At 37.9% G+C, this 22,788-nt stretch overlaps 1 protein-coding gene across 6 annotated transcripts in view; it reads left to right on the forward strand.

The window, feature by feature from the left end:
• The window catches only part of TOX (thymocyte selection associated high mobility group box), a 291,493-nt gene that overhangs the window by 245,415 nt on the left and 23,290 nt on the right, over window positions 1-22,788 (forward strand). For all 6 annotated transcript variants that reach the window (XM_014857804.3, XM_044780190.2, XM_070481218.1 and 3 more), the window contains 2 exons: window positions 1,107-1,388; window positions 14,570-14,800. In XM_014857804.3, coding sequence (XP_014713290.1) covers window positions 1,107-1,388; window positions 14,570-14,800 — 513 coding nt within the window. The remainder of the gene's footprint in view (window positions 1-1,106; window positions 1,389-14,569; window positions 14,801-22,788) is intronic.

The raw sequence follows: 22,788 nt of genomic DNA on the forward strand, positions 1-22,788 counted from the left end.
TGACCTTCACAGTTATTTCCATGTTATGATAACATTTGCCGACAGGTAATTACTAGGTATTCTGACATCATGTGGGATTTTTTTTGAATGAAACAGAGAAAGACAACATTATGAACTTTATTTTTCAGTTCCGAAATGTAACTAACCATATATCCCTTCACTGTGCTTCTTTTTTCCTTTTTTCCCTTTGTTCCGTCTTGTTTTATAAAGCCTCTACCTGCATGAACTCCTCAAACTGCTCAGAGTGAAAAAACTGAGCTGCTTCTATAAGCACCACAAAATATTCCCCATTATTTTAAGTTTGAAACTGCCAGGGAAACATTAAGTGAAATCCACCATACTCCTCTTATACAACACATTTGACCTCTAGATACGTTAAGAGCTTCATCCTCCAATGCTTTTAATTCTAATCCTTGCAGAGACGAAATTCATTGCTTGAATTACAAGAGTGAGTCTCATTAAGGCTAAAAAGCAGTGACCCAGATAGCATAATGGATTAATATGGTGACCTTGCAACTTTAGAGCTTTACTTTCAAATCTGACTGTGCAGACAAATCATTTCAGTAGTCAATTAATCAATTGGTTAACACTAGCCTGTAAGTGTTCTGAGTCTGGAAGTTAGTAGATCATTTTGGCCAATACTAGCCTATATAGAACTAAACTGAGAACCATGGTACACTTAACTCCCAAAACCTTTCTTAAATGATCAGAATAAGTGAAATAGGGTTCCATGAATTGCTGTGATAATAACTAGTAATTGCAAAATTTTGACACTCTAATAAGTATCAATGTTTTGAAACTTACACCATATAAATCTACTAATGATATACGTTTGCATTTCATTAGTATGGAAGAACTATAAATATAATTAATCAGGTCTTGAGTAGTGAAATGTGATGCTGACTGAATTCTCAAATTCTGTTCTTTTGGTAACAGCACCTTTAGGGTGACAGATACTATTAGGATTATTCTACTCTGGGCAGGCAGTGTAGGGTGGAAATGTGTGTAATTCAGCAGGACATCCTACAGAATTTTGTAAAAATTTTTCCTGAAACATGTTTGTGAAAATTATTCTTTTCCATTTTCCTTTTTTTTTTTTCCTATAGATGCAAGATATACGGAACCCAGAAGGAGCTCAGTATAGCTCCCATCCTCAGATGGCAGCCATGCGACCAAGGGGTCAGCCTGCAGACATCAGGCAGCAGCCGGGAATGCTGCAGCATGGCCAGCTGACCACCATCAACCAGTCACAGCTAAGTGCTCAACTTGGATTGAATATGGGGGGAAGCAGTGTCCCCCACAACTCACCATCTCCACCCGGAAGCAAGTCTGCAACCCCTTCACCATCCAGTTCAGTGCATGAAGATGAAGGCGATGATACCTCTAAGGTATGAATAGTTACTTTTAGGGCCAATAGGAAATACATGTTGCCTAAAAAAAGTCTTCTTCAGCACCTTCCTTGACCTCTGGTGGGTGCAAGTTTGTACCATCCAAATGAGAAACTGTGGTGGGGGACATACTTTTTAACAAAGCATGAGGTTACAAATTGAATGCATTAAACCACTTGCTTGTCCTATTACACTTTTAAGTCTCTAATAAATCCTTTAAATACACATGTATTAAGCATAAAAGTAGGTTGCATCCACAAAATATAGGGTCTGCATAGTAAGTAAGGGAGAATAATTCTTCTAGAACTCAACATCCAAAATCAAGCTTAATTTACCGGTTGTTCAAAGCAATTATTTCAGTTTCACCATTTTCTTTTAAGAAGGCAACATCCCAGGGATACGATGACGGCTATGTGTGCATGTAGGTAATGGTTCGATGAAACCGTTGAGATCATCTGACCAACCACTTCATATTGACGATGTGGAAAGCAAAGGCCCAGGGGTACTAGCTGACTCCCTTCCGGAAGCGGAAGCCTGGGTGTTTCATTGCTTTCCTTTTATTAACCCCATGCCAATATGGCTGCCTGTCTGTCTGTCTGTGTCACCAGTAGTGCTGTCGTTTTAAGTTATCTATACGGCAAGGTGGGTCTTGACTGTCCTTAGATTGGAAAATTAGCTGCAGACGTTGTTAGTTCTTTAAAGTATTCAAGGCTTTTTTAGATGACAGCACCAAAGCCAAGTGCGCTCTCACTTGAAAACACCAAAATAATCTTTTTTTGCCTCGTTTACCAGTCAAGCATCCCAAATTTGTCCTGGTGAGAAGGACTCTTGTGCCCAGTTATTGGGAAAATACTCGTGTGAGTTACTGAGTACATGATACTTAATATATGTGATATAAAGTTACATGAGTACTTTATATTCCTCTTCCTTTCTTCTAATTCTTACTAATGAATTGCACTTGTGTCAACCCTTTGTTTTCTTTTCACTTTTGCCGGAATTTTGTTTTTGAGAAATTAAACCGTCAACATGCTCCCAACAATAACACAGTGAGATTCTGATCTATATGGTTAACTTTCCAATAGCTACACTAATTTTTTAAACATCCAGGTGATCGTGACTCATAGATCTATTTGGCCTGATGACAAAAACAAGGCTGTTGTATTGACTCTATTTTTATTATTTTCAGTATTCTTTTTTTTTTAAAGATTTTATTTTTTCCTTTTTCTCCCCAAACCCCCCCTCCCCCCCCGGTGCATAGTTGTATATTCTTCGTTGTGGGTCCTTCTAGTTGTGGCATGTGGGACGCCAAGATTCGAACCAACGAAACACTGGCCGCCTGCAGCGGAGCGCGTGAACTTAACCACTCGGCCACGGAGCCAGCCCCAATTTTCAGTATTCTTGATGCTCTGGCATTTGGAGTCTTAATCCTGAAAAGACTACCCCTCCAGGGCAATCTAATTCTTAAAGATAGCAAGTGACTCCCCTCTGAGCACATCTTTAATACACAAACCAGCCAATCCAGAGCCCACGTCCCCAGCCATCTCCCTTATCAAACTCACACACCAAGCCAATATTCCCCTTGCCCAAAATCACTCCAGGACCAGGTAACAGATAACTAGGAAGCCTCCCTATAGCCTGGAGCCCACTGAAATTATTCAAACTCTCCAATCCTAAGCTTACTCAGCATATCTTCCCTGCCTCACCCATTCGTTCCCATGAAAACGGATGAAGGCTCTGGGCCATGCTCTGCCCTCTCCCCTTCTCTGCCTCCTGACCGACCCCACATGGCATGCCACGCCTCTTGTTTCTGTGAGTATAAACTTCCTTCTACATGACAATCACTTCCATGTCTGCTGTCTTACCATCCCTGATTAAAACTAATTCTGGGTACGGTTTAGAACAGCTGCATAACTAAACATCATCGCCCATGCTGATCCCTGCCGCCCTCACGGGCTCTCCCTGTTGTCAGTGAGCCAGTTTCTCATGAGATAAGGCAAAGAGGCAGGAGGAATCTAGTTGATATTACATAAATAATTTATTGGGCTGGTGAAAGCCCAACCTTTAGCTGACCATTTGGAGGGCAAAGTAATTTTTTTTTAGAAAATGTATATTATTTTAATGGTATCAAACAGCCAATGAGTTCCTGGACCTAAATGTGAACACCAAGAATTTGTTTGTGGCCTGTGATTTAGATATTGGATTATGCATGGATAATTCAAGCTAATTTCCTAAACATAGATGATATGTACTATCTTGCAAGGGAAAAAATTAATGTTCTGCTTATAGTAAAGATCAATTTGAGCATCCATATTATATCTTTATCACTGTTCATTGCTGACATTTCAGGAAATTAATGCAAAATTAGTAGCATCTTCTGACAGTAAATTTTATGCAGGATTATTCTTACTTACAATAACATTCTCCATACTCTTCAACTTATGTGAGTGGAAGACTGAGTAGAAGCCAGAAATTCATAGAATTAACATTCACAGATTCTGCCATTTCCTATTGACCCATAGGTCCATTTCTTATAATTTTGCTGAGACGTGAATTTGTATATTATAAGCTTTTAGGCTGGTGTGAAACTTTCCCAGTGGGTATCTTATCCAATCAATCAATATCCACATCTCAAAATAATTTATAATTCATTATTAGTGATTGTGTAAGCATCATATCGTAGAACTTATATTCTATAGAGGTTTATTCTTTACTTAGCTCTGTGTGAAGGCTTAGAAATGGATTTCTCAAGAATGTCTTCATTAAAATGGCTTCTTGTTTATACAAATATTCTCAAGTTCATGTTTAGTTTAAGCGCATTTTCCATCGTGAGAAAATCCCCCTCCCATTCCATCTCTACACACTATTCTTCACCTTCTCTCCAGCTCAAAATCCTCCTACCCATCTATTCAACTTATATTTATTAAATGACTAAAAAATCCTCTGATGACAGTGTTCAGGCATTATTCATCACTGAGAAACTGGAATTTTTCCTTTATATGAGAGCAGGATTTATGTGGAAAATGCTGTACTGCAACAGCTCCAGTTAAATATGAAATAGTGTTAAGGCAAAAAGATCATTTAAATCATTTCTAAAAAGAGAACTGAAAAAGAATATTTAGTCTCACACCAGAAAAAGAAGCTTTTAAAGCTTCCCTCTCAACATTTTGTGCTCTCTTAAGCAATTACGTATTAATTCCAGTTTATCTAATTGAACAATTAAATGGAATGTTTGTTTTGACAGACAGAAATATTGTAAAGACATCAGTGAAGTAAATTATCACCTTATAAACACTACCCACGGTTCTGATTGCTATGGAGCTGTGTTGACAGCCTAAAGTCATAAACTAGACATACAGTAAAACATCAAAGAAATATAAACTTGGGTAGCTTGTGGTTCTAAGCCTGTAATCCCACACTTGTAATACAACAGACACTCTAAGACACTCGAAGTATCTGGCAACACAAGTGTTATTTTTAGCACAGTTTTCCCTTTAAGGAAATTATGGGCTAAGAATCACAGTATATATTTTTCCATCCTTTACTTTCAACTTTTCTGCTTAAAGTATCCTTAAGTTCTAAAAGTATCTTTTGTAAATGGCATATAGTTAGATAATCTTTTACTTTTAAGTGAAACGGTCTTCATTCACATTAATATAAGTAATAAAATATTTGAGTTTATTTCTCCATTGAAGTATGTTGCTTTCTATTTGTCCCACATACAGTCTATGTTTTTTTTTCTCTTTCTTACCTTCTTTAAGATGGCTCTTATTTTTTCTCATTCCATAATTTCCCATTTTAAGAATGGTAATTTTATACTCTTTCTGTTCACTTAGTAGCTACCCCTGACACACTAATGCACAAAAGTCTAACATTGATCGATATCTTACCATCCTTAGATTACTTTAACTCCAAACACCCTCCTCCCAATTTATACCAGAGGGCTTATTGCTGTTGTTTATTTTAATTACAATTTGATCAAATTCTGTAATTTAATAAACTCTGTGAAACACTATTTTTACAGTCTTTTTTTCTTTAGATTTATTCACATATTTAATATTTTTCTCATCTGACATCATTTCCCTATGCCTTTAAAATTATTTTTCATGAGGATCTGTTGGGAACATAATTACTTTAAAAAGTACTTTTATGAGGCATAGAAGTGTAGATTGACAGTGATTCTCTTTATCATTTTAAAGATATTATATTACTCTATTGAATCCTGACTTTCATTATTGCTTTTGAGAATTCTTCTGCCTCACTGTCTTTCCCTTGAAAGTAATCTGCCTTTATTTCTGACTGAGGTTAAGATCTTCTCTTGCCTTTTGTGTCCTGCGGCTTCACTGTGAGGTGTGTGGGTTTCTTTAAATTTGTCCTGAATTTAAATATTTCTGTGTTTCATCAGTTCCAGGAAGTTTTCGGCCATTGTTGTTTTCCAGATATTTTCTCTACCCCATTCTTGTTCCCTTCTCATTCTGTAATTTTGATAAAATATATGCTAGACTTTATTCCATCCTCCATGACACTTTTCTTTCATAATTTCAATTTCCTTGCCTTCTGTATTACATTCTGATTAATTTATTTATATCAGTTTCCCAGTTCATAATTCTCTTTTCAGCTACATCTAATCTAAAATTAAAGCTGATCAATTGAGGTTTTAATTTTTTATTATTTTATCTTTCTAGTTTTATTTGGTTCTTTCTCACATCTGTTTGGACTTTTTTTTAGTTGCTTGATCCTTATCCATATATTTAATCTCTTTTTTTTTTCCTTTAAGCATTTGCTAATTCCAACACACAAAGTCTTTTTGGGTCTGATTCTATTGTCTGTTGTTGCTGCTGGCTCTTGGTTTTAGCACCTTGTTTCATTTTTCTTTTTTTCTTTTGGAATGAGAGCTGATGTTTATTAGAACTTTATGAGAATTCTGTTAGACCTGAATGTGGATTTGAAAGTGGATTCCTCTAAAGATGATTTGTGTTTGCTTCTGCCAAGCATCTTAGACCATTACAATCTAGAACCACTCTTGGCTTGAAGCTTTTCTGCCCACTTGAGTAGTATGCATTCAGGGTATAAACTCTTACAAATGCTGGCTTCTGTTTGTGAATTTTCACAGAAGATATTTTCCCCCTCTCCATTGAGTATCATCCTTGCAGATGCTGGGTGGGCACGTAGAAGAGATATCATTTTATTCCACTCTTGCACTGAGAGTCTAATTCTTTTCTGTCCTGACATTAATAGGAATCCTCCTATTAAACATCCCACTTTTAGTCAGCCATGGGCTTTGTCTTCTATCTACTGTGCCTTTGACTCAGTTTTCCCAGGTTCAACAACTATCTTCAAGGTAAAAGCTGGCCTCAGTACTCTGCTTACTGCTTTGGGTTCCTGCTTTCACTTACTTTTTGCTTTTAAGAGTTTCTCACTAATTTGCTAGTTATCAGTGCATGTGCTTTGCCATACTGGACAGAAAGAGAAGTTTTTTCTCAAAGCAAATAGGATAAGTCATTAGAGCAACAATTCAATAAACCTTTAGAAAAACACTTTTTATTTACCACTGCTCTGAAGGCAAGAAGATTCCTGGAATAAAGTAAAAATGATAAGCAGCCTTCTATAAACATTAGGTGAAATCAAGCAGTGTTAGAACCAAATGCCAACTCACATTATCTAGCAACAGGACAGAATATTTAAAATTGGGACTTCAAAGTCTGGTATTTTCCACATTGAACTATATTTATTATGCAATTGTTCAACACTTCACATGATATAATATGTATGATACTTTTAAGGAATTCTTTAGACCCTAGCAATTGAAAAATATATATTCCTCATTTATCACAACTAAAGTATCCCATTGGTTAAGGCTGAGCCTAACAAACTAGTTCTGGGAAAAATAATAAAATTCAGTCAAACAGCCAGTTACTACTTGATTCCAAATAATTGTTCCTAAAATCCATTCAAGTAATTAAATTGTACTAGGTTATAGTATTTTCAAGGTGTGTATGTTCCTAGATGATTCATACCCTGTGATCGAGCATACTTGATTAATTCGTGGAATAAAAATAAAGTGAGGCTGAACATAGGCACCAGGCATTGTATTCAGCTGGACCCTATCTCAACAGCTTGTGCATTGTTTGTAAGGCAGAAGAAACCCTCAATCCAAAATAGTAAGAAGGAAACATATGCCCTAGACAGGCAAATCTAGAAAAGACCAAGTGGCTCCAATAAAATTGGTAAATATAACTAATAGATGATTATTATCACAATCAACTCTTTTCCTGACTTTGAAGTGATTTTTCTGGACTGTGGCCCAAATTTCTTATCTTACATAAGGCCACTGAGTGTCTTTGCTAAACTCATCCTAAAACAATACTCAGCTATGTTTGGCAGAATCAAAGATCCTTAAAAATGAATTGGCTTTACAAACTATGATACAAATCCAAAGCCCCACACTTGTGAATCATTTCAAAAGTATTGCATTTCACGTACGTTTTTCTATCCTTGATGTTTTGAGTCATGAAATGTACTGTTTTTATTAGTGATAATAATAAACCCGATTGTAAAATGAAAGAGGTATTATCAGCCTTGCTGATTTCACAGTAACTAGATGACTTACTTTCCATGCTTATTTGAATTTATTCTCATAGGGGATTTTAGATGGCAGGGTTTAGAAAGAAAAGAGAGAATGAGTTTAAGTAGCAAAATTTTTCACTTACAGAAACAGTCCTATCACAAAAAGTGCTATGATATGCCCTGTTTCTATGGTGAGGATTTTATAATATTTACTTTATAGGATAAGAGTTATAAGTGGAGTTCTGTGTTGTTTGTTCAGCTTATTATGCAGATGGTGCTTGATTAAAATCTATTTTAAACTACAGCGATTACTGCAAGATAGTGTGCATTAAACAGCTCTTCCAACTCCATTAAAGGCTCTGGGACCGCGGCAGTTTATTTTAAATATGCTTATAGACGTTTCTAACTTCTCCAGGGACATTTCAGTATCAGTGTTTCTCTTTCCTTGAGAGTCTCACCTCCTGTACTCTCTATTCTTAAGAAGTATTATCCTAAGCAACACCATTAACACATGCTTTTTTAAAGTGAAAGATTATTGTTTTCTTGTGATAAATAAGTTAAATACATCACTATAATTAAGCAATAAGACATGACAGGAGGTGGATTACCAGAAGCCTAAGGACACCTCTGGGGATTTTAGAAATAAATCTGTGTCTACAAGTGAGTTACATGAAGCACATGCATCTCTGTAAAGCTTATGTGAGAGTAATATTTATTTATGTATTTGTGTGTGTATTTATTTATTTATTAGTGCTTTAATTGAATGTGTAATAAGTCTGTGGGTGAGCAGGATTACAGTTAGGGCCTCAACCCAGCCGTGCTTTTAGTTGTTAGGATTTTCATGCAACTTTATATGTGTCTCCGATTTCCTTTGCCTTGTAATTCAGAGCTTTTGCCCAGTGCTGTAGAATACAGGAGTAGAAATGGGTGATGATCCCCTGCATGTAAGATATCACACAGATGCTGGGAGGATAGAAAGACGAACGGGACCTGGTCCTTGCTTGTCGTCATGGAGAGTTTCTATTTTTGCATTATATGGTTTCTTCTCTGTTCTAAAGGTTATGATGTCAGAATTAAATTTAACTCTCCAGTCTTAGAACCCTAGTAACTTTAGAAACACTGTACTCTAGAACAATGCCCAGTACACAATGCAATACCGTCCAGCACAGTAGCTACTTATCATGTATGACTGGGGACATTTAAACTTAACTAATTAAAATTAAACAATAAAATACTCAGCTCCTCATTTGCAGTAGCCAATGTGGCCCCATGTGGCTAGTGACTACTCTTTTGGACAGCACAGAGAACATTTCCATCTTTCCAGAAAATTCTATGAGACAGTGCTGCTCTAGACTTTAGAAGGCAGAGCCTCTTAGAAAATTAGGACATAAAATTATAAGCTTTCATCCATCTAAGTAAGAATTCGGGATCCAGACAATAGTCAAAATTAAGGTCCAGGGACATATTACAAATCCATTTAGCTGATTTTTGCACCACAATCATATTCCCCATCATTGTGTTCATTCCAAATAGTTGGTGGTCAAAAGAGCCAGGTATCTTTCAAAGTGCAGTCCGTTACTGGCAAGTAAGTGGATCCAAATTATAGCAACAGTTCTCTTCAGGGAAGCTTTGCAAATGAGCAATGGCCATGTGTTTTTCAAATATGTGATGAAACTACCTCCAGAAAGCAGGCCCTACAAATTCCCAGTTCTTTATATAGAATCTACAATAGCGGCTCATTTCTGTATCCTCCTCAAAACAGGAAAAATTCAGAATAAAAAATAAGACTCCCACAGATCAGGAGGTAATGCCCACTGTTCCTGTAGCAGACAGCCTTACACTTCGCATAGCACTGCCCATGTGCTCGGATATGTTAGATGTCAAACTGCAACAGGGAATTTTCACTCCATTATATTGCATCCCAAAAGCCAAGATATTGTGCACACCCAATAAGTCTTTATACAAGTGACGCTGAGCAATATCATACATGATTCCCTTCAAATCATGTTATTTTTAAAAAGTAGAGATCTTTCATACATAGTTTTTATTTTTTATTTTTCCTCTTCTAACAGCCTTTGGTGAAAGTCAGGGCATTATCTTAAGTCATAGTTCGGTTCTATGAGGGCAATTCTGCAAGTGGTCAGAATACTGTGATCCAAGAATTTAGTTTTAGTGTCTTAGTTTAATTACTGAGAGAAAGGCAGGGACTCTTAAGAAATGAATATTTTATATATATCCTTTAGATTGGTCCTCTCAGAGGCCAGTTTTCTTGCATGGTACATAATTCAAACCGAGGTTAACATGAGTATTTAAAAGGAAGGCCTGTCAGTCTGCTCTTGCTTTCAGGCGTGGCAAAGACAAAGTGGATATAATGTTATGAGACTGGCTGGTAGTCTGTCATAATGGGAGACGACACCCCCCCTTCACAGCTTAGTGCCTCTCAGGTACTCGATCAGATGCACAGTCGAAGCCCCAGAGTTATGCTCCATTAGCGCAGAAATGATATCTTCTGAGCCTTGAAAATGGGAGGCAGAAGTCGTGAAATGCTTGCTTCTGCTAAATGAAACTTTGAGACTGAGCAAGACTCCATGTGGCTAACCCTACAGGACAAGCCAGGAAAATAGAGAAAGCCTCCATACAATGAATCCAATTTATTGGTTGCATGGAACTGTTTAGAATTTCCTATGGGGTTGCCATATATTGCCTCAAAAAGATAGTTTGTGGTTTTGATACACTTCCTAGAGCTTCTTACTGGCAGTGACGGGTTCTCCTGCTTCCTCAGGTCATCCCTAGAAAGTAGGGCCCTGTTGTCAAATACAAGAGTATAATTAGGGCGGGACATCACACATCTTGTAGACCTAAAACCTGCCCCATACTGTCCAACTGCCAATTTAAAAAGAAAAAACGCCTGACGATCAGTGATTCAAAGACAATTTTGGACAATGGATAAGGGAAATTATTTAAATAATTTGAAAAATCTTTAAGAAGTACCTTTACATTGCATTGTAGGAAATTGATCTCTATGATTCACATTTGATTATTTTCCAGAAAGATTGTTAATAAGCTGCAATCATGGAGATTTCAACATATCAGATCTTTAATTTTTTAATTAAAATTTAGAATGAGTCCAGCTAATATTCCACATGGATAAGCATTCATTTTCCTACACTTTGTTCTCTACTTCTAAATATTCCCAATCCTTGATGAAATATGACCTCCAATTTCATGATCACTCCATTTTTAATATTCTTCATTGTGGTCTTTTTTAACTTTTTCTTCTTAATAAATATTTTATTAGTATGAATATAGGAATGGTCCTGTTTATAAAATTTGGAAATCAGAAGAAATATGAAGAAAATTATAAAGAGTCAGCCTATAACCCAGAGAAATAACTATTAACATATCAAACGTTTTAAAAATCTATCCATGTTTTCTGTCTTACCACATACTTGCTTATTGTGCTCAAGTACTCAGGTAAACTAGTGGGATTTGATTTCCCATAACAGAAACCAGTTGTGCTTTGACTTGTCCATTGTTTGAACTGTATGATTATTTTATGTTAGTATTTTTGTTACTATTATAACAAATAGTAAGCACTTACTGTGTGTCAGGAACCATGATAAGTGCTAGTGAGCAAAACCAGATGCGGACCTGCCCTCGTGATGCTTACTCTCAGGGACGGCAGAAGATCTAACACATAAATTATTGTGTAATTGTAAGTTTGATGTGTGCTATGAAGGGAAATATGCAGAACTACACAAGTGAATAACAGGGGCTTGACTGAGTTTAAGGTATCTTTAAGACTTGCAAATAGAGACATCAAATGGCGGTTGTTTCAATGCATTCAAAATTCAGGGGAAATGAACTTGACAGTCATCCACCCACAAATGGTAACGGAAACCCTGCGTACTTAGGAGAACACCTAAGTACAAATGCAAAAAAGAAGACGGTTTACAATAAAAAACTATCAGGAAGGCTACTATTTAATGGTCAGGCGGTGGAGGATGAGCTTAAAAATGATTTTGGAAACAGAGAGGACAGCAAGGTGGAAGTAAAACCCAGAGGCTATCATGTCCTGGAACCCTTGGAAGACAGGGCACTCACAGTAAGAAATCAAGTCAGGGAAGACTAAAAAGTCCACTGGATTTAGCAGTGTGGCTGTTGGTGACCCTATTGAGAGCTAAGTGATGGGAAGGCCTCCTGATGTGAGTTGCAGAGGTTGCTTACAGCTGGCACAGACAACCACTTGGAGGAGTTTGGTCGTGAAGAGAAGAAAGATACAACTATATGTAGGTTGGGGTAAAGAGAAAGTTCACTTGTTTCTTTGTTCTGTCTTTTAAGTATTTAAATACCAGTTGGAGGAGTAGAGTTACAGTACAACTGAGGCCCAGTGTCTCCTAGGCCTAGGCATTCTGATTTAATCATTGTAGAGGAAAGCCTGGGCATGAGAGTGTTATTTACAAGTTTCCCAGGTGATACTAATGTACAACCATATTTGAGAATCACTGTTCTAGGTCATATTTGCCTATGTATCTAGTTTGCAGCTATGACACCAGTTTGCCCAGTATCAGCTCAGTCCCAGCATGCTAGTCCTCTGACAGATTTACATGGGGACCAGCCATTTCACAGGATCACATCTCAGATCCATCTTGGAAAGTTATCTTATAGTGTTAATCTATGTTAGCCTGTCAGCTCGGTTCAGAGCATTCTGGCCCCATGGGATTGTTTAATTTGCGTCAGAAAACAATCTCGAAATGATAATCTTTTAAATATCTTTCTCACTAAGACAAAGTCAAAGAATTCACTTTGCTTCATTCCTGTCTTTTTTTGGTTCTTGGGGTGTATCTTTTAAACCATGAGCTTATGGCATCACAAATTAGTATCAAGGTCATTTCTTTCCATTCATTTAGTACATTTTTTTTTTTTCTGAAGAAGTTTCACCCTGAGCCAACATCCACTGCCAGTCTTTCTCTTTTTTTGTATGTGAGCTGCCACAACAGCATGGCCACTGACAGATGAGTGGTGTAGGTCCACACCCGGGAACTGAACTCAGGCCACCAAAGTGGAGTGTGTCAAACTTAACCACTATGCCACTGGGGCTGGCCTTCAGTAAATTTTTTTTTAAAGTTTCTACCATGTCATAATTAACATTTGAATATCATTTTAAAGTTTTAAACATATATAAATATATATCATCTCAGTAATCACAAAATGACACTGCAACTGATTTGCAGTAGAGGAAATGGAAGCCCAGAGAAATTACGCAATTTGCCCAAGATTGCACAGCTAGAAACAGTAAAGGAGAGCATGAGTCTAGATCTTCTGAGGTCTTATCCCCTGGCCTCTCTGGATATCATGTTTCCTCTCCAATGGTGGCAGTTATTTTACATGAATTACTCTGCCTTGCAATTTATCTGAATAAGATACATATTATATTAAGTTTGCAGCGAGCAAAAAAAGGAAAGCAACAACCAGAGTAGTAGATGGTGAGTGTGCAGAACCTCCTGTGATAATCATGCTCTATCAGGAGATGGTGCGCGTGGGCCTGTATGGTGGTGGGAGAGGCCCGGGAAAGACGATTCCTTCAGAGACAACACAACTTGGTATTCATGAAGATTCATATAATTTTAGAGCTAGAAAGAAATCCTAACAATATCTCTCATTCTATAGAGGTGGATGACGTGACTTCACTTAGAATTAGTTAATATCAAAGGTAGTATTCAGACGCAGATGTCTAAAATACATTCAGTGTGTTTTTTTTCCACTTGCATCAGAATAACAATTAATATCCAAATACTCATACTTGAGGACAATGGGAGAAAATAGAATTTATTTTTAAACTGAGTATACTCAGTTTAAAACTGAGTTAAAACTGTTCTAGAAATGTCTAGATTCTACGTCTAGTTTCTAGAAATTCACTCCAATATGGTAGCTACTAGCCACATGTAGCTATTTAGGTTTAAAGCAATTAAAATTAAATAAAATTTAAAGTTTCATTTCTTATTCATGCTAGCCACATTTCAAGTGCTCATTAGTTACATGTGGCTGGTGGCTACCATATTGTAAAGGGCAGATGATAGAACTTTACCCTCACTGCAGAAATTTCTATTGGACAGCACTGATATAGGGTTAAGATTATTCCCAGCTGCATTCCACAGACCTAAGTACAGTATCAAAAGCCATTCAACTTTATCTGCTGGATTTGTGGCCCACTGTGGTTTTAAAATCATAATTATGAAGAAAAGGATGAACTTCCCAAAAGAAAACAAGTTAGACTGTTCATACAACAAAGTTATTACAAGAAGAATTTGCTGCTATCACAGTTACAACCCTGCTTGTCATTCAGCTTTCTGAATGAGAAAAAAGAAAAGTTTATGAGTTAAGGGGTAATATTTAATAGTGCAAATTATGGAAGATTATGTAAATTAGTCTGGAAGAAGGATAAATGTGAAAACTACATGAAATATAGTTTTATCTGAAAAACAACAGAACCAAGTGTCCCTTAGGAATGTGTGTGGGTGAGTGTGTCTGTGTAAGTCAGTCTCAAAGGAGAACAATATGATTTGTCCCCAAATTTTCTTAGTTCCTCTATAATTCTAAATTGGTTTTTATTTCAGATCAATGGCGGAGAGAAGCGACCTGCCTCTGACATGGGGAAAAAACCAAAAACTCCCAAAAAGAAGAAGAAGAAGGACCCTAACGAGCCCCAGAAGCCTGTGTCTGCCTATGCGTTGTTCTTTCGTGATACTCAGGCTGCCATCAAGGGCCAGAATCCAAATGCTACCTTTGGTGAAGTCTCTAAAATTGTGGCTTCAATGTGGGATGGATTAGGAGAAGAGCAAAAACAGGTAAGAAAGGATGCAAAATGGAGTGGGAATCAACGTGGTTTGAAAACGTGTATGTACTCTAAAGAAATGGCTTCTGAGAACTTTGGGTGCGTTCTTCAGATTCGAGAACTAAGGCCTTGGATGTGCCCCATCAGAGCCAGACTTCAGGAGACATTCACATAATTGCATACTTCTTTATTACTCCTCCCTAAATAGCATGTTACTTCCTTTGTTTCAAAGTTTATATAGTGTAGTTACTTTTGGAAGGACTTTTACATATCCCAGCCAGGATTACGTCATTCTTAATGTTGCCAATGTGATCATAAAGGCTAAAAAAATACTAAAAGTATTTTGAAAACTGTCCACACCTCTTTTCAGCACTAACTGTTTACCCTTTGTCATCAAAACCCTCTTTCCTCTTTGCTAAACGAACCTCAAATTTAAGGGTTTCTACTCTTAGCCTTTCCCTAAAGACCACCAGGGTATGTTATTCTATCCCACATATACCATATTTCTAGGCTGTGTTAAATGGGACCAGATGCCTGGTTATTTTTTCTCCTGCGGATTGCCATGGCGTGACTGAGGACCATGCTTAGGGAATGCCACGTGAGACACTGCATCTCAGCCTTAGCATAAGTAGCCCAAAAGGTCTTAAGGAGGATGAGTATCATGGAGAGAGAGCAAGACTTCAGTACATAGATTAGATGTAGCCCACCTCAACAAGGAAGCGAGACTGATCCCATATTTCTACACCTGGGACTAGATTGCCATTGTCGCTACCTATGAGATCATTGTCACAAAGACAATAGTAGACAAACATTATCGTTAAATTACAGTCATTGAAATGATACATAGATGCAGCTTTAGCTGTTGCAGAATCTTATATTGCCATGATGTATTTAATGGTGTATTAGTCTCATATTTGATTCTTGACAGAAACCTTTACCTCTCCTCATCAGGTCCAGGGAAGTATGTAAGAAACAGAAACTTTCCAACCTATATACATTTAGAGGTACCTATATATTGTGAATATATATCAACATCTATAATGTATATAATGTGTTACACTTTTAAGAACCCTTTCACATGATTTATCTCATTTGTTCCGCTCAATATGAATAGAATTTTTTTATCCATATTGTGTGGATTGTGAAATGGGGCCAGATAGTTAAATTTATTCATTTATCCATTCAACAAATATTTGTTGGGAGTTTACTGTGCCCCAGGCACTGGGGAGATAGCAGAGAACAAGACAGAGTGCCCCGTTCTGTTGAATGATTTGTCTAAGGTTACATGGCTGGTGCACAGAGTAACTGTGACTAGAAGTTATCTCTCAACCTACAGCTCTTCTCTAACAAACTGTATGAAATCAATTAATGTTGTAATGGTAAAACCAGTTGCTAAGGAAACATAGAACCTGCCCCTCCTCCTCCACCCCCCCCCCCCACTTCTCTCCAACCCCTTTTCTGTAAGGCAAAGCTGTCTTACAATCCACATGTCTACACATTTTCTTTTCTCCTTTTCAAGACTGCCAGCCCCAAAGGATGGCCTCATCAGAAAGCACAGGCCTACCATGTGGAGTATTGCATTATGAGTCATCTTCAAGGATGGAAAACACTCCACTGAAACATTCTCTGTGCCCTCAATTAAAAGACCCATGTCGCTATTAAGAGGGTAGTTGATACTGTATTTTGTGACTCTGTTGAAAACCTAGTATAGTTGCTTCAGGATTTTAGAGCTGGTTTTTATCCTGAGATCAATTTTCTCTCGCTCTCCCAAAGCCGAGGTGTGGTTCCCAGTTGATGTTGGACATTCGCGGTGGAATTGTACAGTGACTTCATTCCTCCGCTCGGTAGAGCATCACTGAATGAGAAATTAGGTGCACATCAACCAGGAATCCCAACCCCATCCCTGCTCTCTGGATTTTGTAACCGTAATGCCTCCCTGCTCCATTCATGATGCCACACACCAGGACATACCTCTCTCTGCTGTGAAAACTCCTCAGTGTATTCTTGGGTAGGCCTCTGGCTTCAGTGCTCTAGACTCTTCTGCTTTGTGAGATACTTTCCTCGAGGAGACATCCAGAAAGTGATTGCCCTCCCTAGAGACTGCACGTGGCAACTCTTTTTCGTTAGAGGACATACATGATCCCCTTCGGAAGACGCAGCCCCTCTCCCCTACCCAACACTCAGTAAAACTGGGAGTGTTGTTCCCGGGCTCATCTGTGCTCCTTTAGCTTCTACTTTGTCAAGTTTTATTTCAAGAAATATCAGTTGCCTGTGCAAACACCCATCTGATTCCTCTTATCTATCTCCCTGACCCCAGAGACTTTCTCCTAATTGTTCCCACATTCACCAGAGGAACTCATGTGGTTTTAAGACCAGTGATTTTAAAAGGGGGAGATCTACAAAGGCCTTCCCTCACCCACGATTGGTGCTTTACATTATGAATATTAAAACTCAGTGCCTGTACCTATGTTTCTGGTGGAAAAGAATCGTGTTCTTATGATGAAAATCGAGTAGTTCCTCAGGCAGCAAATATAAAGCTGCAGGTTTCCCCCACAATTCGATTATAATAAGGCCTTTTATTTTTATTATAGCAAGAGGGGAACATTAAGATAATAGTCCACGTTCTTTCTGTCTGCCCATGTAAGGTATTTACAGACCCAAAGAATATGGGCTATTCTCAGCTGTCACCTTAAAAAGGGCAGTGACTCCCATTCTTGCATTCCACTTTTCAAACTTGCAGCTAAGCCTTTCTAAAGGAGCAATGATCACAATTATGATGTAATACTAAAGCTTTTTAATTGTATATGTGTGATGACAAAACGTTTTCCTCTTTCTCTTTTGCATTTATTTCTTTTTTTTTTTTTTAAAGATTTTATTTTTTTCCTTTTTCTCCCCAAAGCCCCCCCGGTACATAGTTGTGTATTCTTCGTTGTGGGTTCTTCTAGTTGTGGCATGTGGGACGCTGCCTCAGCGTGGTCTGATGAGCAGTGCCATGTCCGCGCCCAGGATTCGAACTAACGAAACACTGGGCCGCCTGCAGCGGAGCGCGCGAACTTAACCACTCGGCCATGGGGCCAGCCCCTCTTTTGCATTTATTTCTGACTTAGTAAGTAACTTGTAATGAATCTACCTTTGGGTTCTCTCTTAATGGAAATGGTTCGGAGTTTTTTGGAGAATTCGTTTCATAAATAAAGGGTGAAATTATGTAATAGTTGACCCTATATAACTCACTGGGTATTATAAAGCAATTTCATAATCAAAATTCAGTTGTTAAAAAAGTTATGCCAAGATTGTTTAGGAAAATGCCTTAATAAAAATAACCACCTTTTTCTCTTATTAAAAAAAGTTGATATTTTAGCACTTAAGCAGCATTACCGAAACGACGAATTGGCAGCAGTTTTGGTCACTCCAAAATGGTTTGTCCCTTACCTTATGATTCTTTGAGTTAATAGAGGTTCAGCATAGCTCATCCTTCCCTCTTAAAAGATGATCTTGCTTAATAGACATAGTGAGACTCCAGCACATGCTAAAAAGTGTGGTTTATGACACATAGAATGCAGGCCTATCCCAGGGACGGGCAGAAGAGGGTCAAATGAATGAAATCAGACGCTGTGCTTACAAAGGGAGCATATTGCACTGGATGGGCCACTGCTCTGCTGCTCCGTGGCAGCCCTTCTTCTGACAGTTTGCAAGAATTGCCAGCGAAGTGAACACGCCTGCCTAGAATGCACATTTGGGCATCAAGAGAATTTCAGCAAAATAGCCAAGTGTTATTACGGTGTATTACCACCTGTTCTTTCCCTTTATGTTGACTCATTGTGCCAACAGAATATAATATCTCTGTTTCAAACTTCAATTAATTGTACTTTACTCTCATTTAATATTCAAATTGGGGAGCACACATACTGTTATGTATTTTTAAAGGAATGTTGCTGGAGTAGATTAGAGGCAGATCATTAAACTTCAAAATTTAGGACAAATGTGCATGTTACAGAACAGCCCCACGTGATGCTGTTGGCATTGTGTAGGCAGCTGGTTTGAGTAGAAGGCTAGGATTTCATGCGCCACAATTGTTCAAAAATCCTGTTATAATAGCCCACAATTATGAGCAGCTACAAATATAAACACAAACTGGGAAAAATGGACAAAATTATTGATGACTTATTAGGGGCTCAGAAAATTACAATATTTAAGGAAAAACAGCTATTAGAGAGATTACAATTGACTGTTTTCTTGACAGCCAGAGGGAACATGACTAATAGCGCTGCTTATGTTTATATCACATGCTTCCTCATTGTGGAGTGTAGGCGGGAGTAAGAAGCCACTGCGAAGGGCAAGCTTTATTTTCAGAATCCATGGTGAGTGAGAAACTCTACATACTTTGGTTTCTGTGAAGAATCTCTCAGAGAGAAGAAAAATCAAAAGGAAGCTGAAGGAAGTGATAAAAATCCTCCAGGAACACAAAACTCCCTTATGAATCAGTCCTGCCAAAGCCACTGTGCAAACTTCACGTATCAGAGATCTCTCCATTTTAATACTTTGGAAGATGGTGCTGAATCTGGAATGGGAGCAGAATTGTGTTTGGGATTCCAACTGGAGGTTTTAAATGCTAATGAATCGTAAGACAATGGAGAGCCCATTTCAGAAGCGTACTAAGTTGTTTAAAAGGCACCAGATGGAGAAAGGGAAATAAAACATAAGTGTTGCTGTGATGTTGGTCTTTGCCACTTATCTTTCATTGGTTGGAACCTACAGAGAAAGAAAAATAATAACATAACAATATCACGCCCTTTATATTAGGCTCCTTGGAGTGTCAGCAGCCTTCATCATCTTTTTTATGAGGTTCCAGCTGCATTTTCTGCCTATTCCCATTATTTCTGAATTCTCTGATTCTGGTCATCGAAGTAGAGGATCTGGGTCCACAGTGACAATAGAAAACAAATCAAGCCCTACTAAATTAAAGAGTCTGTCCCGCTTTGAAGCAGAAGGGATTGGTCCAGAGAGCTAAAAGGGTTCTTGGGTCCTTTTCAGCCACAGAAAGTCAGCTCTTCAGTGGAAAAGGAAAGTCACCTTAAATCAGAACCAGATGTAAATTACTAAATGAACCTTAAGTTCCTAATTGGAGACACAGTCGGGCTGTAATACATTTAGCAAATTACAAACAAAATGTTCTTGTTTACATTACATTAAATGGCTTTAAAGCTTCAGCCAAAGAGCTAAATAAACACGCTGTTATGCTAAAAATGGAGTGGAAGGTCTGTTCGGAGTTTGGTGTATTCGGGAGAAACCACAGCCCACGGTGCCCAGAGAGTGTATTTTTGTAAATGCTGGCCCTGGCGTGGGAGAGGAGAGGGAGTTTACCTCGAGATCAGAGCCTAATGAGCACATATCACTTGCAGGGAAACTGTTTGAATGTCGTAACATATGCCTTCTTTCAGGATGCATAATTCATATCCAAAGATATTAGCCATAGCAGTTCAGCTCAATAGCAACACCTCATTATTTTATCCCTCAGTATTTATTCCTATGTTTGACGCCTCATGAAATTACTGTTAATGTGTTTATATAAGGACAGATCTGACACAAGTGGGAAGAATGTAATTTCCTCCTCATTCTTTCCTGCTGCTGTGTCCTCTTCCCCTGGTAGAAGTGGCAAGTGTAAATAGTTAATTTGCTTCAATTATGAGCCTGTCCTGCTAAATTAGAAGCAGCAGGGGTATGAAGAGCCAGAATTATACTTATGAGGCAGCTGACAAATCCTCTGAGCCCACGGAATCAAATCATTTACTCCTCATTGGTGCTCAAACACCCACTACATAAACGCTGCTGGGGTTTTTTCCCCCCTTATCTTATGATAAAAATTCGAATTTTATGCCAACAGTACTTAAGGTTAACTAAAATCCTGTTGTACCATAACATTCACACGTGTTTATCTTGGCCATTTCCTTGTAAACCTTATGCATTTCCCCGATTCTTTTTTAAACTAGGAGTAAAAGATATGGGAGACAATTGTTCGTCTATAAACTGTAAAATGTAAGAAAAGTTTATGTTCATAAAAATGTGAAACTGAGCAATTAAAATTATTACATGAGATGGTGAGCGTATTTTACTTACACAATGAAGGTATGTATATACACATAGAATTATTCATACATAAATGGAATTATTGCATGCCTTCTTGGTGTCAACATAAGTAGTACACATATAGAAATAGCCTATGCTCATGTCCAGTGGGAGCAGGCATTTCACTTGGAAGTTTCCGTGGCATTGGTAGGAAGAGAATTTAAACAAAATACTCACCAAGTCCCATGTGCTTTATGTATTATTGGTAACAATGTCTCCGGGGGGTGGTGGGAGGGGTGGGTTGTATATCTGTATATCAAATCCTCTCTTTCCATTGGTGTCCATTTTAATTTAGAAGATGTAAATCAGTATTTTATCACGAGCACTCATACTTAGTCTGACTCACAGAAGGAGAAAACTGACACTAGAGATTGTACACTCCATCACAAATATTTCCTGAGCACCTGCTGTGTACCAACACTGCCCTGTGTGCTGGGGCTTCAGCTGTAGACAAGAGGGAGCAGGCCCCCGAAGCTGGGTGCCTGAGAGAGGCATCCGGGGAGTTCTCGCACAGCTAGGAGGAGCCACTGAGTAAAAGAAGATGGATCTTTGATATCAGATCAGTTTCATTCACACCGTGATTCTGCCATACCTCCTGTAAGATACTGAGTAAAATAACTACCCATTCTAGTCTGTGTTTTCTTATCTGTAAAATGGGGATAATACCATTGCAACATGCTTGTTGAAAGAATTAAACACTATATATGTATATATATATATATATGCATGTATATGTGTATACATATGTATGAATATGTGTATATATATGTGTGTGTCTGACACAAAACATGTACTCAATAGAAGCATATTTTTAATGCTTTTCTTGGTTCTGTAACTTCAATACCTCACACCACGGCAGGCACATATTGGACACTCAATATGTTGTTAAGTGTAATTGAATGACATCATACTTGCCCCAGTCATCCTTATTTAATGAATCAACAGATATTTTTGTGTGTGTGTATGAGGAAGATTGGCCCTAAGCTAACATGTGTTGCCAATCTTCCTCTTTTTGCTTGAGGAAGATTGTTACTGAGCTAACGTCTATGCCAGTCTTCCTCTATTTTATGTGGGATGCTGCCACAGCATGGCTTGATGAGCAGTGCTACGTCCGCACCCATGATCCGAACCTGGGAACCCTGGGCCGCTGAAGCAGAGCACGTGAACTTAACCACTACACCACCAGGCTGGCCCCTCAACAGATGTATTTTATAACGACTTTTCAAGACAGGGAGCTTGCTTCTGAAATCTACCATTTCAGAAACAGGTCACACCATTATTGTGGAGGCCATTTAGATGGATAAGATGGTCCCTGAAAAGAATCAATAGCAAGATTTTTGTCACACTGTATAATATTTTCAACCCTCTGAATACTACTTTGTGACGTTCTTTGAGTTCTGGAATGCTTAAGAAAACACTGAGCAAGTTGCACAAGATGGAAATTTAACCACATTCTAGAACCAAGTTCCATATAAAATGCTCTTGCTCTAACTGTCCTAAATAATAACAACATTGACAAAAGCTGCAAACATTAATTTCTAAAGGATATGGCAAGGAATTGCGATTAAATTATTCTTTCTTGTACACAACTGTATTTCTAAGCATTTTCTATAAATATGAACTTGTACTGGGGAGAAAAGAAAAACTACATTTGAAGTTAACTAAAAAGAAAAATGCCTTTTAGGTTTTTTTATAGAGGTTGAATAAAAGCCAGAATTGGAAGAATTATAAATTTTTCTCTTATTATTACTGTAAAGACTTGGTTGAAATAAACTATGACTAGAGATTAACTTAGGGCCAGAGCAGAAAAGAAGGAAGGAAGAAGGAATTAAGTGGTATTTATAAGATTTTGCTTTTTTGTGTGAGTTGGATGGATTA

Source organism: Equus asinus, chromosome 12 (genome assembly GCF_041296235.1).
Source record: "Equus asinus isolate D_3611 breed Donkey chromosome 12, EquAss-T2T_v2, whole genome shotgun sequence".
NCBI lineage: Eukaryota > Metazoa > Chordata > Mammalia > Perissodactyla > Equidae > Equus > Equus asinus.